Below are 14,015 nucleotides of genomic sequence, written 5' to 3'. Positions count from 1 at the left end.
TTGAGACAGACTTTCGCTCTGTCACCCAGGATGGAGTACAATGGTGCGATCTTGGCTCACTGCAACCTCCGCTTCTGGGGTTCAAGTGATTCTTCTGTCTCAGCCTCTCGAGTAGCTGGGATTACAGGCGCCTGCCACCATGCCCGGCTAATTTTGTATTTTAGCAGAGATGGGATTTCACCATGTTGGCCAGGCTGGTCTCAAACTCCTGACCTCGTGATCCGCCCGCCTCGGCCTCCCAAAGTGCTGGGATTACAGGCGTGAGCCACCGCGCCCAGCCTGGAGGCTCTTTCTAGGGGAGTTAAGTGTGGACTCAGTGCTGGCCAGGAAAAAGGATGGTGGGATGGTCTATGACACTGGCTCCTTCCAGGATGGAGCCAGCCAACTGTTCTGTGGCCAGAATGTGAGGCATGAGAGAAAGAAGTGCCCTCCCTGACTCTGAAGGTTTTGCCAGCTGACTGGAAGGATGGAGTTGTCTTTGGCTGAGATAAGGAAGCCTGCAGGAGGAGCAGGTTTTGGGGGCTTCAGGGGCTCTACTTTTGGCATGCAAAGATTAAGGGGTCTATTAGCCACCTAGGTGGAGAAATCAAGTAAACAGCTGCATACATGTGTGACATTCAGAGGGAAGACCTGGAGGTGTAATTTGGGTGTTATTAGCAAGTAGGTGGTTTTAAAGCCACAGAGCTGGATGAGATCACTGGGGACTGAGTGTGGGAGAAGAGATCCAAGGACCGAGCTCGGGAGCCGCCCTGCATCTCCCTGGGAGCGGAACCCTGGGTGAGTGTGGGGGCCTGGGACCAGGCAGAAAAAGCGTTTCAAGGAGGGAGTAAACAGCTGTGGTGGACTCTGTCAATAGCGCCAGTGCGGTGAGGACTGAGAAGCTGCCGCTGGGTCTCATACCAAGGAGGTCATGGTAGCAAGCGGTGGGAGTAAGAGCAGGGAAGTTGAGGGTGCCCTGGTCTCTACTTTGGGTGGGTGGTGACACCCCAACCTGCCCCCAGCTAGAGAGGAAACAGAAGGTGAGATGCTTCTGAGGCCACATGTCGGCCAGAGGAAGACACTGGCCAGCATCGTGTTCTTCCAGCGGACATGTCTAGAGCATCTGTGCCCGGGCATGGAGCAGTCTTGTTCCTCTCTGGCCTCACAGCTCCCCCGGGCCCATTCGTTTTTGATGGCACCTTATCTGTGGTGAGGGCCACCCGTTCTCCCTCCCTTCGTCCCATCCCTGTGAGTATCTTCTGCTCCCTGGTCTTGAGCCTCTGGGGCCCGAGCTGCCCGGGCATTGATTGGAGGCAGCCCTGGTTCAGAGCTCAGCTCTGGAGTTACTAGCTGGGTGATCCTAGACAGTTTTGCTCTACCTAGCCAGCCTTGCTAAGCCTTCATTTCCTCTTGAGCAGGAGGTCAGGCTCTGGATGTCTCTGGAGGTTGTCTGAAGGTTTGGGCAAGCTGAGGCAGTTGGAAGTTACTCTGAGGTGTGGCATGAATGAGGGCATGGCTGTGATGGGCAGTGGTGACCTGAGCTACCCCTGAGTCCCGCCCCCACCCAGCCCTGCTCTGGCAGGCCCTGCAGCTGCTCTGAGTAAGGGAGCAGGGCCAGCCACTGCATTCTGTCTCACTGCTGTTCTCTGCTCTCCCCCCAGGTGGAAGGCTTTCGGGCCACCATGGCGCAGCGCCTGGTGCGCGTGCTGCAGATCTGTGCTGGCCACGTGCCTGGTGTCTCAGCTCTGAACCTGCTGTCCCTGCTGAGAAGCTCTGAGGGCCCCTCCCTGGAGGACCTATGAGGGCGACTGGCCCCTGGGCTGCCCCTCCCCATAGCTTCGTGCTGACTCCATAAACATTCTCTGTTGAGGATGTCCAGTCAGGGCTTGACAGGCCCAGGCTCACCTCCAGTGGTTGGGAAGGTTCCCTGCAGCACCTGTGCTCCAGCAGGGAGAGCTGGGCAGAATCAGCGAGGGGACCCAGCTGGTGGGACTCCAGCCCCCTCCCACTCCCACACTCACTCTTGCAGAGCCTTGTATCTTTAAGCAGCTGGCGTGTTACATCTCCATTTAAGATTTCCTTTGAACAAAAGGTCTGTGGCTAAAAAAAGTTTAAAAATCACTGGTCTCATTCACCACTTTATAGGTAAGGAAACTGACTCAGAACAATTAAAGAGTAGGGCAGGGTGGGCCGGGTGCAGAGGCTCACGCCTGTAATACCAACACTTTGGGAGGCCAAGGCGGGTGGATCACTTGAGGTCAGGAATTTGAGACCAGCCTGGCCAACATGGTGAAACCCCGTCTCTACAAAAATACAAAAATTAGCCGGACATGGTGGTGGGTGCCTGTAGTCCCAGCTACTCAGGAGGCTGAGGCAGGAGAATCACTTGAACCCGGGAGGCAGAGGTTGCAGTGAGCTGAGATTGCACCACTGCACTCCAGCCTGGACAACAGAATGAGAGTCCACCTCAAAAAAAAAAAAAAATGTGAGACCAGCCTGGCTAACATAGTGAAACCCTGTTTCTACTAAAAATACAAAAATCAGCCGGGCATGGTGACACGGACCTGTAGTCCCAGCTACTCGGGAGGCTGAAGCAGAATCACTTGAACCTGGAAGGCGGAGGTTGTGTTGAGCTGAGATCAGGCCACTGCCTGGGCAACAGAGCGAGACTCTGTCTCAAAAAAAAAAAAAAGTCTGGGCGCGGTGGTTCACACCTGTAATCCTAGCACTTTGGGAGGCAGAGGCGGGGGCAGATCATGAGGTCAGGAGATCGAGACCATCCTGGCTAACACGGTGAAACTGTCTCTACTAAAAGTACAAAAAAATTAGCCGGGCGTGGTGGCGGGCACCTGTAGTCCTAGCTTCTTAGGAGGCTGAGACAGGAGAATGGTGTGAACCTGGGAGGCGTAGCTTGCAGTGAGCCTAGATTGTGCCACTGCACTCCAGCCTGGGCGACAGAGTGAGACTGTCAAAAAAAAAAGGCTGGGTGCAGTAGCTCACGCCTGTAATCCTAGCACTTTGGGATGCTGAGGCAGGCAGATCAGGAGGTCAGGAGATCAAGACCATCCTGGCAAACACGGTGAAACCCCATCTCTACTAAAAATACAAAAAAAAAAAAAATTAGCCAGGTGTGGTGGCGGGCGCCTGTAGTCCCAGCTACTTGGCAGGCTAAGGCAGGAGAATGGCGGGAACCCGGGAGGCGGAGCTTGCAGTGAGCTGAGATCGCGCCACTGTACTCCAGCCTGGGCGGCTGAGTGGGGCTCCATCTCAAAAAAAAAAAAAGAAAAAAGTGGGGCGGGGTAAGGGGAGCTTGAACTCAGGAAGCCGATCAGACTCCGCGTCCTGGCCCTGCTGTCATAGAACGTGGTTGTTGCCTCTTGGAGCTTGTTTCCTCAGATGTGAAAGGAGATGTTCTGCTCACCTTGTCACATTGTGAGGATTGAATGAGATGATGGGGGACATGCCTGGGACCGTGTGACCCCCCCCACGCCTGTGTATAGGTTGCTGTGTTCATAACGTGTTAATGCCTTGCACCTTGCTAGGTAGGCACTCAGTGAACAGTAACTATTTGAAATCACATGGGAAGCCGAGGGGGGCGGATTGCCTGAGCTCAGGAGTTCGTGACTAGCCTGGGCAACACGGTGAAACCCTATCTCCACTAAAATACAAAAAATTAGCCGGGCGTGGCAGCCTGTGCCTGTAGTCCCAGCTACTTAAGAGACTGGGGCGGGAAAATTGCTTGAACCCGGGAAGCAGAGGTTGCAGTGAGCCAAGATCGCGCCACTGCACTCTAGCCCGTGCAACAGAGGGAGACTGTCTCCAAAGAAGAAATCACACAGCAGAGTTCAAAAACTGGTGCAAATTAGGAATTACACCACTATCAGAACTTTGCAAAAAGTAAGAGAAGCTGGCTGGAGGTCTCGTTTTGGGGTTGATGGCGAGAGATTGTGCAGCGACGGTTGCTTTCCTTCTCCCTTGGGTCTAATTGGAGATTGTAGAGGCATCAGAACTGAACTCTAGAAATCCCATAGCCAGGTCAAAGCTCCTGCCACTGCACAGAGCGGGCTTGGCACGTGGGAGCTTGTGGGTGAAGGGGATATCTGGAGGGAGAAACTTCAGGAAGAGAGCCAGGTCCTGACTCCCTTGGAACATGACAATGCCCTCCCCACATTCACCCTGTGTGTGCCAGGGAGTACCCACCAGCCTCAGGCCTCAGGATGGACCCCAGTTGAAATCCTGGGCAGCACCGTACCAGCACCTTGGGGCCTCTCTGCATTTTTTTTTTTTTTTTTTTTTTTTTTTGGTTGGTGGGGGTGGAGTCTCGCTCTGTCACCCAGGCTAGAGTGCAGTGGCGCGATCTCGGCTCACTGCAACCTCTGCTCCCTGGTTCAAGCAATTCTCCTGCCTCAGCCTCCAGAGCAGCTGGGATTACAGGCGCCTGCCACCAAACCCGACTAATTTTTGTATTTTTAGTAGAGACTGGTTTCACCATGTTGGCCAGGCTGGTCTTGAACTCCCGACCTCAGGTGATCTGCCCGCCTCAGCCTCCCAGAGTGCTGGGATTACATGTGCGCACCACCATGCCCAGCTGATTTTTGTATTTTTAGTAGAGGTGGCGTTTCACCATATTGGTCAGGCTGGTCTCAAATTCCCAACCTCACATGATCCGCTAGCCTTGGCCTCCCAAAGTGCTGGGATTATAGGCGTGAGTTACTGCGGCTGGCCTAAGACCTCTCTGCTTTGATGTCACCATTGCAGGTGGGCCCATGCCCTTCACCGAGGGGTGGGCCACCTTCTAACTCATAGGTGTCAGGGGGATGTGGCCCTGTCTGCCCCTTTCTGTAGGTTCCTCCTGGAACTTAGCTCGGGCCCCACCCCTAGTGCTCAGTAAGGGTTTGTAGACACCTGCCTGACTTCCTGGCAGTCCCTTGGGCTCTGCCGAGGACCTCAGCCACGTAGATTCCGGTCGAGGCCCCACACGTCACCTGACATTTGCAGGGCACGTCACGCTTCACAGAGCTCTTCTCACACAGCAGACCTGGGAGGTAGATGATGTTTCCCCAGTTCACAGTTCATGAAACAGACCGTTGTCATGGGAGGTGTGTCACAGTCACACAGCTAACTGGCAGCAGAGCCAGCCCCAGTCCTCTGCTTCTCTCCGGTTTTTCTGTGTGCCTAATCCTTGAATAAAGGTTTGAAGGCCAGGCGCAGTGGCTCACACCTGTAATCCCAGCACTTTGGGAGGCCGAGGTGGGCAGATCACTTGAGGTCAGGAGTTCGAGACCAGCCTGAGCAACACAGTGAAACCCTGCCTCTACTAAAAATACAAAATTAGCTGGGCTTGGTGTCATGTGCCTATAGTCCCAGCTACTTGGGAGATTGAGGCAGGAGAATCACTTGAACCCAGGAGGCAGAGGTTGCAGTGAGCTGAAATTGCATCACTGCACTCCAGTCTGGGTGACAGACTCCATCTCAAAAAAAAAAGGGGGGTTTGGGCATCTCCACTGGGCAAGCCCTGAGCTGGAATACAGAAGGTGGAGACAGCCCGTGTACCCCAGAAAGCAGCAGTCTGCAAGCCATGGTTCCTGCCTCGGGATGAGACCACTAGAACACTGAGCATTGTTAGAGGGCAGGGGGTGGCAGGATAGGCCAAGGGCAGAGGCCCTTAGCGTGGGAGCAGAGTGAAGTAGGCCTTCCCCCGGCAGCAAGAAGCCCCTCGGGCACTTGGTTGGGGAAGCCAGCCTCTGTGCTGGAGGAGGGGTGGCCCCAGGGCAGAAGGAAGGGGCTAGAGGTGAACCATCACATTGGTCCCTGAAGGGATGGGCAGCAGCAGCAGAGGCCCGGAAGCCCAGCCTTTCCCAGAGAGTGACCTTGTCTTTGGCCCTTCTGTCCTTGTCCAGAAAGGGTGTCTTTTCAGGATAGAGTAGGTCTGCGGGGCGGGTGGAATGGGGTCCAAGCAGGGGAGGAATGCAGTGTGGACGCAGCCTGCCTGCTCTTCTGGGATGTCACTTTTTGCTGGTGACCAGGAGGAGAGGCCTTCCCCCACACCCCTCCCCCCAGGCCTGCATGGGGCCCCTCTCTCAGGTCCCTGTGCCACATTTTCCTTGCCACCTGGTACCATTTAACAAGAGAAGTGGCATTGCATTCTCCAGCCAAGGGTCTGGGAACCTTCCAAGCACTGGGGAACACAATGCTGTCACTGCCGCCAGCTCCCAGCCGAGCTTGGCAGGGGCCCTGGAACCAAGAGGCCTCCCCTCTAGAGTTGGGGGCTGGCCTGCCCCTGCCTCACAGCAGAGCTGAGCCACACTTAAATGGCAGGCAGGTGCCCTCAGACCTGCTGTCCCTGGAAGGCGGGGGATGGGTGGCCAGAGAGTGGGGTTGCTTCGTGCCATCTGGAGACCCAGTGACATTGTCCAGGAGACAGTTTGGCTGAGGGAAGTAATGGAAGATCAGTGCGTGCCGGAATTGGTGCTTGGTACTGAGGTGAGGTGGAGGGAGATGGGAGAGGCTGGGCTTGGCTGCTTGCTTGGTGGGGTGACCTCAGGCAGGTCACTCACCCTCGGCAAGCCTCAGTTCGTCAGCTGTAGCATGCCGCCAGGTTAACTGATGCCTTTCTTCCTAGCTGGTTGAGGACTGGCAATGAAGACGCCACTATTTTATGTATTTATTTAGAGATGGGGTCTTGCTATGGTGCCCAGGCTGGTCTCAAACTCCTGGCCTCAAGCCCATTATTTTGAACATAAAGCTTTAAACAAATGTCAAATGTCTCAGGGTGGCCATGGTCATGACGTGATCACATTGGAGGACGTTGTTGAAGGCAGGCAAGAACCCCCTACAAGAATTCCCAGCCTACAGGCTGGCAGTGGGGGGCTGAGGCTCCTGGAGGTGGCGCCTCTTCAGCTGGGCTTGGAAGCTGCCTCATCCATGCTCCTATAAGCCAAACGGAAGGTGGTGTTTGGGCCCCACTCTTAGAGGAGTAGAGCTTACACGGGGTCACGCACTCATTTGTCCCCCTCAGTCCACCTGACTATGAGAAGTCCTTGGGACCCCGGAGAGTTCACATTCTCCATGGCCAGTGGTCCAGGCCTGAGTGTCCTGGCCCCAATCTGATGGTGTTCCCATCCCTGCCAAGGAGGCAGGACCTTCCTAGCAAGGAGGGGCTCTGCAGCCTGGGCCCCGTGTCTCCTGCACCCCTGGTGAGCAGAGGCAGGAGCAGCCCAGCTGCAGAGGGGAAGTGGTGCAGTGGGAACAGGCCCAGCCTCTGGGTCCCATCGACTTGGGGTCTGTGGCCGATCTGCAGTGTGACTTGGGGCAGCCCACTTCCCTCTCCAAGCCTCTCTGCCTGCCCCCCATTTCAGGTCTTGTGAGGCTCGGAGAGAAACTGAAGAGCCTGACTCCCTGCCAGCCCTTTCACCCTCCACAGACAGTGGCTCAGTGCAGGCTGGCAGGCTGGTGGGCGAGGAGAGCCGGGGGGTTCTTGAGACAAGGCCCTGTTACAGTTGTCCCCCAACCCACACACACCAGGGGTGCTGGGCCAGGCCTGCTGGCAGGGCTGGAGCACAAAGGGACCTTTTCTGGAAGGTTCTGTTGGATTAGCCCCTTCCCTCTAGTGTCCCCTGGGGCCAGAAGGACACAGGCAGAGTCTCTGTGACAGAAAGTCTCATACTTGGGGGCTGAGGGAGACAGTGGGGTGGGCTGCCAGGTCATGTACCCTAAGTCTGCGGGTCCCACCTGAGTATGGTGCTGTGGACCGGGGGCTGCTGAGGGCAGCTCCGGGGGGAGAGTGGGTAGGTACTTCCCAGAGCCCCAGACCTGCACAGGAGGCAGCCTTCCCTGGACCGCCCTCTTCCATCAAAGGGGATGCCAGCTGTGCTTGGAGCCCCTGCGAGCTGGCCAGGCCCAAGGGACCTCCCAGCCCTCCTCCTCCAGTATGCTTGGCCGGCCTCCCTGTGAGGACACAGACCCCTGGGCCTCACCCCCATCCCCTCTCCCTGCCGCTGAGAGGACACACTGGTGTGTGGAGTGTGGCAGGCTCAGGGGCTGCCTGGCGGCCCCTTTGCTCTCTAGCCTGCTTTCCCTCTTTGTAAAGTGGACCAGTCGTGCCAGCCCCACACAGGGCTGCGGGAAGAGCCAGCTGGGTAGGGAGATGCTTTGTGCACCGCCCTTTTCCTGGTCACTGGGCCTTGTCTGCTTCCCTGCCCCAGACATCCTTGGGGATCGCTCCACCCTGTCCTCTGTTCTGAGGTCGCCATCCCCCAGGCCTTCTCTGACTGCCCTGTTTGAAATTGCACCCATAACCCTCGAGCACCCCGCCCTTCTGACTTTTTCTCCCCAGCACTCCTTACCTCCCCACCCACTATGTTGTGTCCCGTTTGGCTTTCCTTTCTGCTTCCCTGCTATTTCCCCAGAACCCAAAACAGCTCCTGGTGCCTGGTAGGTGCTAAGTGAGTGAGTGGCGAGTGACAGGGAGGCATCTGCACAGGACTCAGCCTGTGCGTTCACAAAGGTCTTCCTGTGTGGTACCCTGAATAAGGCCTGGGAGGTTGGTCCTGGGGGCCCCCTGCTCCTCTCCCCCCTGCCCACCCTGGCCTTACAGCCTCCCTCCACTTCACAAACCTGGCCCCCAAGAGGTGGGGGCTCCGCTCTTTGTGGCTAAGGGGCTGTAGTCTGCTCTCTAGTCTCACATGGAGGGCCCATGTCCTCTATCCCGGGCCCATGCTGAGAGTGGCTGGGGTGCCCTGGCCAGACTCCTGCCCACAGTGCAGGAGCACGCGCGCGCGTGTGTGTGTGTGTGTGTGTGCACTTGTGCATGGAATGGGGGGCTGGAGGAGAGGCATCTCCAGCCCATGAAGACCCAGGCAAGGATCGGTGACTGCATCATGGAAGGGCATGACCTGCGCTCCCCTGGTATGGGTTCAGGGAGGAACGGGACCAGGGGACTCCCAGGGCTCTGCCTCTGGGTCACACTGCTCTGGCCTCACCAGGACTTTGTACTGATTCCCTGGCCACTCCTGCCCCTCTCCCAATAAACCGAGGCTCATGACACTGCATCCTTTCCCCTGTCCCCAGCAAGAGGTACTTGGTAGCATTGTCCTTGTTTGTGGGGGCTTTTAAATACAGGAGAAGGGAAAGGAAATAACCACAAGGGGTGGTCCTGGTGGTGTCATGAGACAAGATGGAGCCCAGAGAGCTGACTCGAAGCCCTGCAGGCCCAACCCAGCCAGCAGAGCCATCTCCACGGCTGACCCCATTCCTGGAACACGGGAAAAGCTGTTTCTGTATACACCTACACAAGGGGGCAAAGGCACAGGACGAGGCAGTGAAGAAAGGCTCCCAAGGGAAAACAGAGGCTCCCTCTGGGGACCGTGGGGAAACGCCCTTTGTCACTCATAGACTTCTGTATTGTTTGCAGCTTTTTCCTGAGCACATGTTTAGGTACTACTGCATAATTATAACGAAAACTGATTTTGAAGTACAGAGTGCATCCCAGGCCCCAGAGCAGTTTCACATCCAGATCTGGGGGGCTGGGCCTCTCTGTCCCCAAGGACTGCTCCCCGTGACACTGTGCTTGTCCCATCCCCAGAGTGCCCTCACATTCCCCAACCCTGTCCCCGAAGCATGCAGGGCCCACGCCACGCTTCACAGTCAGGTGGACTCAGATCCCCTGTAGGCCCCTCCCACCTGCTGGCTCATCTCGAGAAGGCCCTTGCCCCTCAGAGCCTCTGTTTTCTCATCTGGAAAATGTCCTAATAGTACTTGCATCAGACCCTTTGTGAGGGTGTTCGCAGGAGAACTGGGGACACAAAAATCGACAGAAACCCCCTTCTCTCCAAAGACCCCAAACTATCTTGTTATTTTATTTATTTTTTCTGAGATGGGGTCTCGCTCTGTCAGCCAGGCTGGAGTGCAGTGGCGCAACATCAGCTCACTGTAACCTCTGCCTTCTGGGTTCAAACAATTCTTCCTGCCTCAGCCTCCCCAGTAGCTGGGATTACAGGCGCCCCTTACAACACCCGGCTAATTTTTTTTTTCTTTTTTTTTTTTTTTAATTTCTTGGAGAGACAAGGTTTCACCATGTTGACCAGGCTGGTCTCAAACTCCTGACTTCTGGTGATCCACCCACCTCAGTCTCCCAAAGTGTTGGGATTACAGGCATGAGCCGCCACACCAGGCCCAAATTATCTTTTTTTTTTTTTTGAGATGGAGTCTCGCTCTGTGGCCCAGGCTGGAGTGCGCAGTGCGGATCTCAGCCTCACTGCAAGCTCCGTGCGCCTCCCGGGTTTACGCCGCATTGCTCCTGCCTCTCAGCCTCGCCAATGTGAGCCTGCGGACTGGAGGCGGCCTGCCACCATCGCCCGGCTAGTTTTTTTGTATTTTTTTTTTTAGTAGAGATGGGGTTTCACCGTGTTAGCCAGGATGGTCTCGATCTCCTGACCTCTTGATCCGCCCGTCTCGGACTCCCAAAGTGCTGGGATTATAGGCTTGAGCCACCGCGCCCGGCCCCAAATTATCTTTTTAAAAAAGAGTATACAGTGAATTAAAAGTAGAGTATGGTGGCCGGGCGCGGTGGCTCATTCCTGTAATCCCAGCACTTTGGGAGGCTGAGGCACACAGGTTGCTTGAGACCAGGAGTTCGAGACCAGCCTGGCCAATAGAGATGATCACCAGTAGAGATGGTGAAGCCCTGTCTCTACTAAAATGCAAAAATTAGCCGGGCGTGGTGGCATGTGCCTGTTGTCCCAGCTACTCAGGTGGCTGAGGCACAAGAATCGCTTGAACCCGGGAGGTGGAGGTTGCAGTGAGCCGAGATCGAGCCATTGCACTCCAGCCTGGCAACAGAGCAAGACTACATCTCAAACAAAAAAAAAAAAAAAAAAAAGACTCGAATAAAGAAATTAGGCCAGGGGTGGTGGCTCATGCCTGTAATCCCAGCACTTTGGGAGGCCAAAGTTGGCAGATCAACTGAGATCAGGAGTTCGAGACCAGTCTCCCCAACATGGCGAAACCCCAACTCTACTAAAAATACAAAAAATTAGCCAGGCATGGTGGCAGGTGCCTGTAATCCCACGTACTCAGGAGGCTGAGGCAGGAGAATTGCTTGAACCTGGGAGTTGGATGTTGCAGTGAGCCGAGATCGCACCACTGCATCTAGCCTGGGCGACAAGAATGAAACTCTGTCTCAAAAAAAAAGAAAAGATACCAGGTGTGGTGGCTGATGCCTGAAAACCCAGCACTTTGGTAGGCCAAGGTGGATGGGTCACTTGAGGTCAGGAGTTCAAGACCAGCCTGGCTAGCATGATGAAACCCCATTTCTACTAAAAATACAAAAAAAATTAGCCAGGCATGGTGGTGCATGCCTGTAATCCCAGCTACTCGGGAGGCTGAAGCAGGAGAATGGCTTGAACGCAGGAGGCAGAGGCTGCAGTGAGCCAAGATCACGCCACTGCACTCCAGCCTGGGTGACAGAGCCAGACTCCATCTCAAAAGAAAAAAAAAAAGCTATGGGGGAAAAAAGAATACATTGGGGAGTAAACTAATTCCCCACATTGGTCTGTGAATTCCTCTTAACTGTTTTGTCATCCAAGCAGCGACACAGGGCCTGCTGCAGCCCCCCACCCCATTTAGCAGGCCCAAGTGGAAAGGTTCATGTGAGGCCAGGCACCTGCACACAACACAGACACGAATCCTGCAGGCCTTTTGTCCCGGCACCTGGCCCAGCACATAGGGAGCGCCCAGCAAACATCTGTGTCACATGAGTGGGTGTCTCATTTGCGTCTGCTGCTTTTAGCAGTTGGCCTCTCTCTCTGGCCAAGGTGAGGGACCCTGGAACTCTGACAGTGCGTTCTAGCCCTCCCCGTCTCTCTGGCCTTGAGAGCAGCCTCCTCCAGTCTCTGCTGGGGGTCAGAGTAGCCAGCGCTTCCGCTGTGAAACGCAGACCTGGGGCAGGCCGGCCCCCTCCTCCTAACTCCTGTAAATTCTCCCGACTCTGGCCTCACTGAGCCACCCTCTCCAGGGACAGGTTCCCTGTTCCTGGGTTCCCACAAGCCTCAGCCTGCCAACATGGCTGACACAAGGGCTAAATGAGCCGCCTGGTACTCAGGTCTCTGCAGCCCTCACTAATGGGTAACGGCAGCACCAGCAGGGATGGATGTGCGTGTGGGTGGCAGGGTTATGGCTCAGTCTTCTGGCTCTGTCCCCACTCCTCTGCCCCACAGAGAAGCCTTCCCTGCCCTGGCTCCCCTCCAGGCTCCTGTCCCCCATCCCCGTACAGTACACCCACTCTCACCCACACCTGCCCCCACGCCCACATCACCATACACCCACTCTCACCCACACCTGCCCCCAGCCCCACTTCTCCTTTGCAGCTCCCCTCCGCCCACACCTTCCTGCCTGGGAGCTGCTGGCCCATGTGCAGGGGATAGAGAGGGTGGGCCAGTGCCCACCAGTCAGGGCTGGCTGACTGGGGTTCTTTGTGAACTTTCAGGGTCTCCCAAGCTGGAAACCTGGGGGCCAGCCTTGTTCCCCTCACTCCATGGCCAGCCGCTGCATCATCCCCTGCCCTGGGCCACCGGTCCTGGATGTGGGCCACAGTGCCAGAGAGAGGGTCCCTTAGAGTTGTAGCTCAGAATCTCTCCCCTACCCAGACACCCCCAGGTTCTGCACTGCCCAGGGCCTGGTGCCCTGCCCATCTGCAACCCAGGTGCTCCCTCCATCCCAGCATCCCCTGTGGCAGTGGCCATGCCTGCCCCCAGAGCAGCTCAGGCTCCCCCTTCATCTCTCCAAGTCTTAGCCCCTGCTGCCCTCTGCGTGGAGTGTTTGCTTACCCCTCGCTGCTGCTCAGGGTCTCCCTCTGCCCTCAAGCTCCCCTCCCCAGCCCCTGAGTTTCTCCTCTCACTGTGCTCCCTCAGCCCTGAGTGCTTAGGGGTCTGGGTGGCACGCATGGCATTTAACCCCATGCTCCCTGCTGAGCCCTGAGCTCCCAGAGGCCCCTCCAGCCCTGGCCCTGGGGAGGGGGTAGCATGTGACCAGGAGGGCTGAGGGGGCTTGTGTGTGCTTCTGAGACTCAGTCTGAGACATGGGTGACAGACAGTTGGGGACCCCAAACACTGGGGAGCAGAGATAGAAAGGAGAGACCCGCAGTGAGACACAGAGGTAGCAGGAGAGGACACACAGCCCTGGAGAAAAGGAGCCAGTGTGGGCAGGCTTCCCTCCACTGCAGTCACAGGTTCCTTGCTCATAGGCAGATCTTCCTGGGCGCTCCCTGCACAAAGCCCCAGTGGCTCCCTCGTGTCCCCCAGCCACAGTCCAAGCTCCCTAATGTGCTAGATAAGGCCCCAGTCCAGCCCTTTGGTCCCAGCACTCCCTGGATTTCCTGTTTGGGCCTCCAAGCATTTGCTCCCCTTTGGCCTTCACCCCCATCTGTTCCCTAGACCCCACTCCATCTGGCAAACACTTCACCATTACCCCCTCCATGAAGCCTTCTAGCCCACCTTCCAGGATGACATGAGCTGGTACCCTTGCTGCAAGGCTATCTTTCCCCATCAGCACAAGTGTGAGATTCCCTTGGGGCAGACCCACATGCTACTTGGCCCTAGTACAAGTGTCTGATGTCAGGCTGGGCACTGTGGCTCACATCTGTAATCCCAGCACTTTGGAAGGCCGAGGAGGGTGGATCACCTGAGGTCAGGAGTTCGAGACCAGCCTGGCCAAATGGTGAAACCCTGTCTCTGTTAAAAATACAAAAATTAGGCCGGGCGCGGTGGCTCAAGCCTGTAATCCCAGCACTTTGGGAGGCCGAGACGGGCGGATCACGAGATCAGCAGATTGAGACCATCCTGGCTAACACGGTGAAACCCCGTCTCTACTAAAAAATGCAAAAAAATTAGCCGGGCATGGTGGCGGGCGCCTGTAGTCCCAGCTGCGCAGGAGGCTGAGGCAGGAGAATGGTGTGAACCTGGGAGGCGGAGCTTGCAGTGAGCTGAGATCCGGCCATTGCACTCCAGCCTGGGCGACAGAGCAAGACTCCGCCTCAAAAA

At 56.3% G+C, this 14,015-nt stretch overlaps 1 protein-coding gene across 2 annotated transcripts in view; it reads left to right on the top strand.

The window, feature by feature from the left end:
• The window catches only part of CENPM (centromere protein M), a 10,094-nt gene extending 7,993 nt beyond the window's left edge, over positions 1 to 2,101 (top strand). For both annotated transcript variants that reach the window (XM_017894116.1, XM_017894117.1), the window contains exon 6: positions 1,641 to 2,101. In XM_017894116.1, coding sequence (XP_017749605.1) covers positions 1,641 to 1,781 — 141 coding nt within the window. In that variant the 3' untranslated portion in view covers positions 1,782 to 2,101. The remainder of the gene's footprint in view (positions 1 to 1,640) is intronic.
• The last annotated feature ends 11,914 nt before the right edge of the window (positions 2,102 to 14,015 follow it).

The sequence above is a fragment of the Rhinopithecus bieti genome, unplaced genomic scaffold (genome assembly GCF_001698545.2).
Source record: "Rhinopithecus bieti isolate Rb0 unplaced genomic scaffold, ASM169854v2 scaffold_25304, whole genome shotgun sequence".
Lineage (NCBI taxonomy): Eukaryota > Metazoa > Chordata > Mammalia > Primates > Cercopithecidae > Rhinopithecus > Rhinopithecus bieti.
Note: the sequence above shows the minus strand (reverse complement) of the source record. Positions and strands in the feature narration are given on the sequence as shown.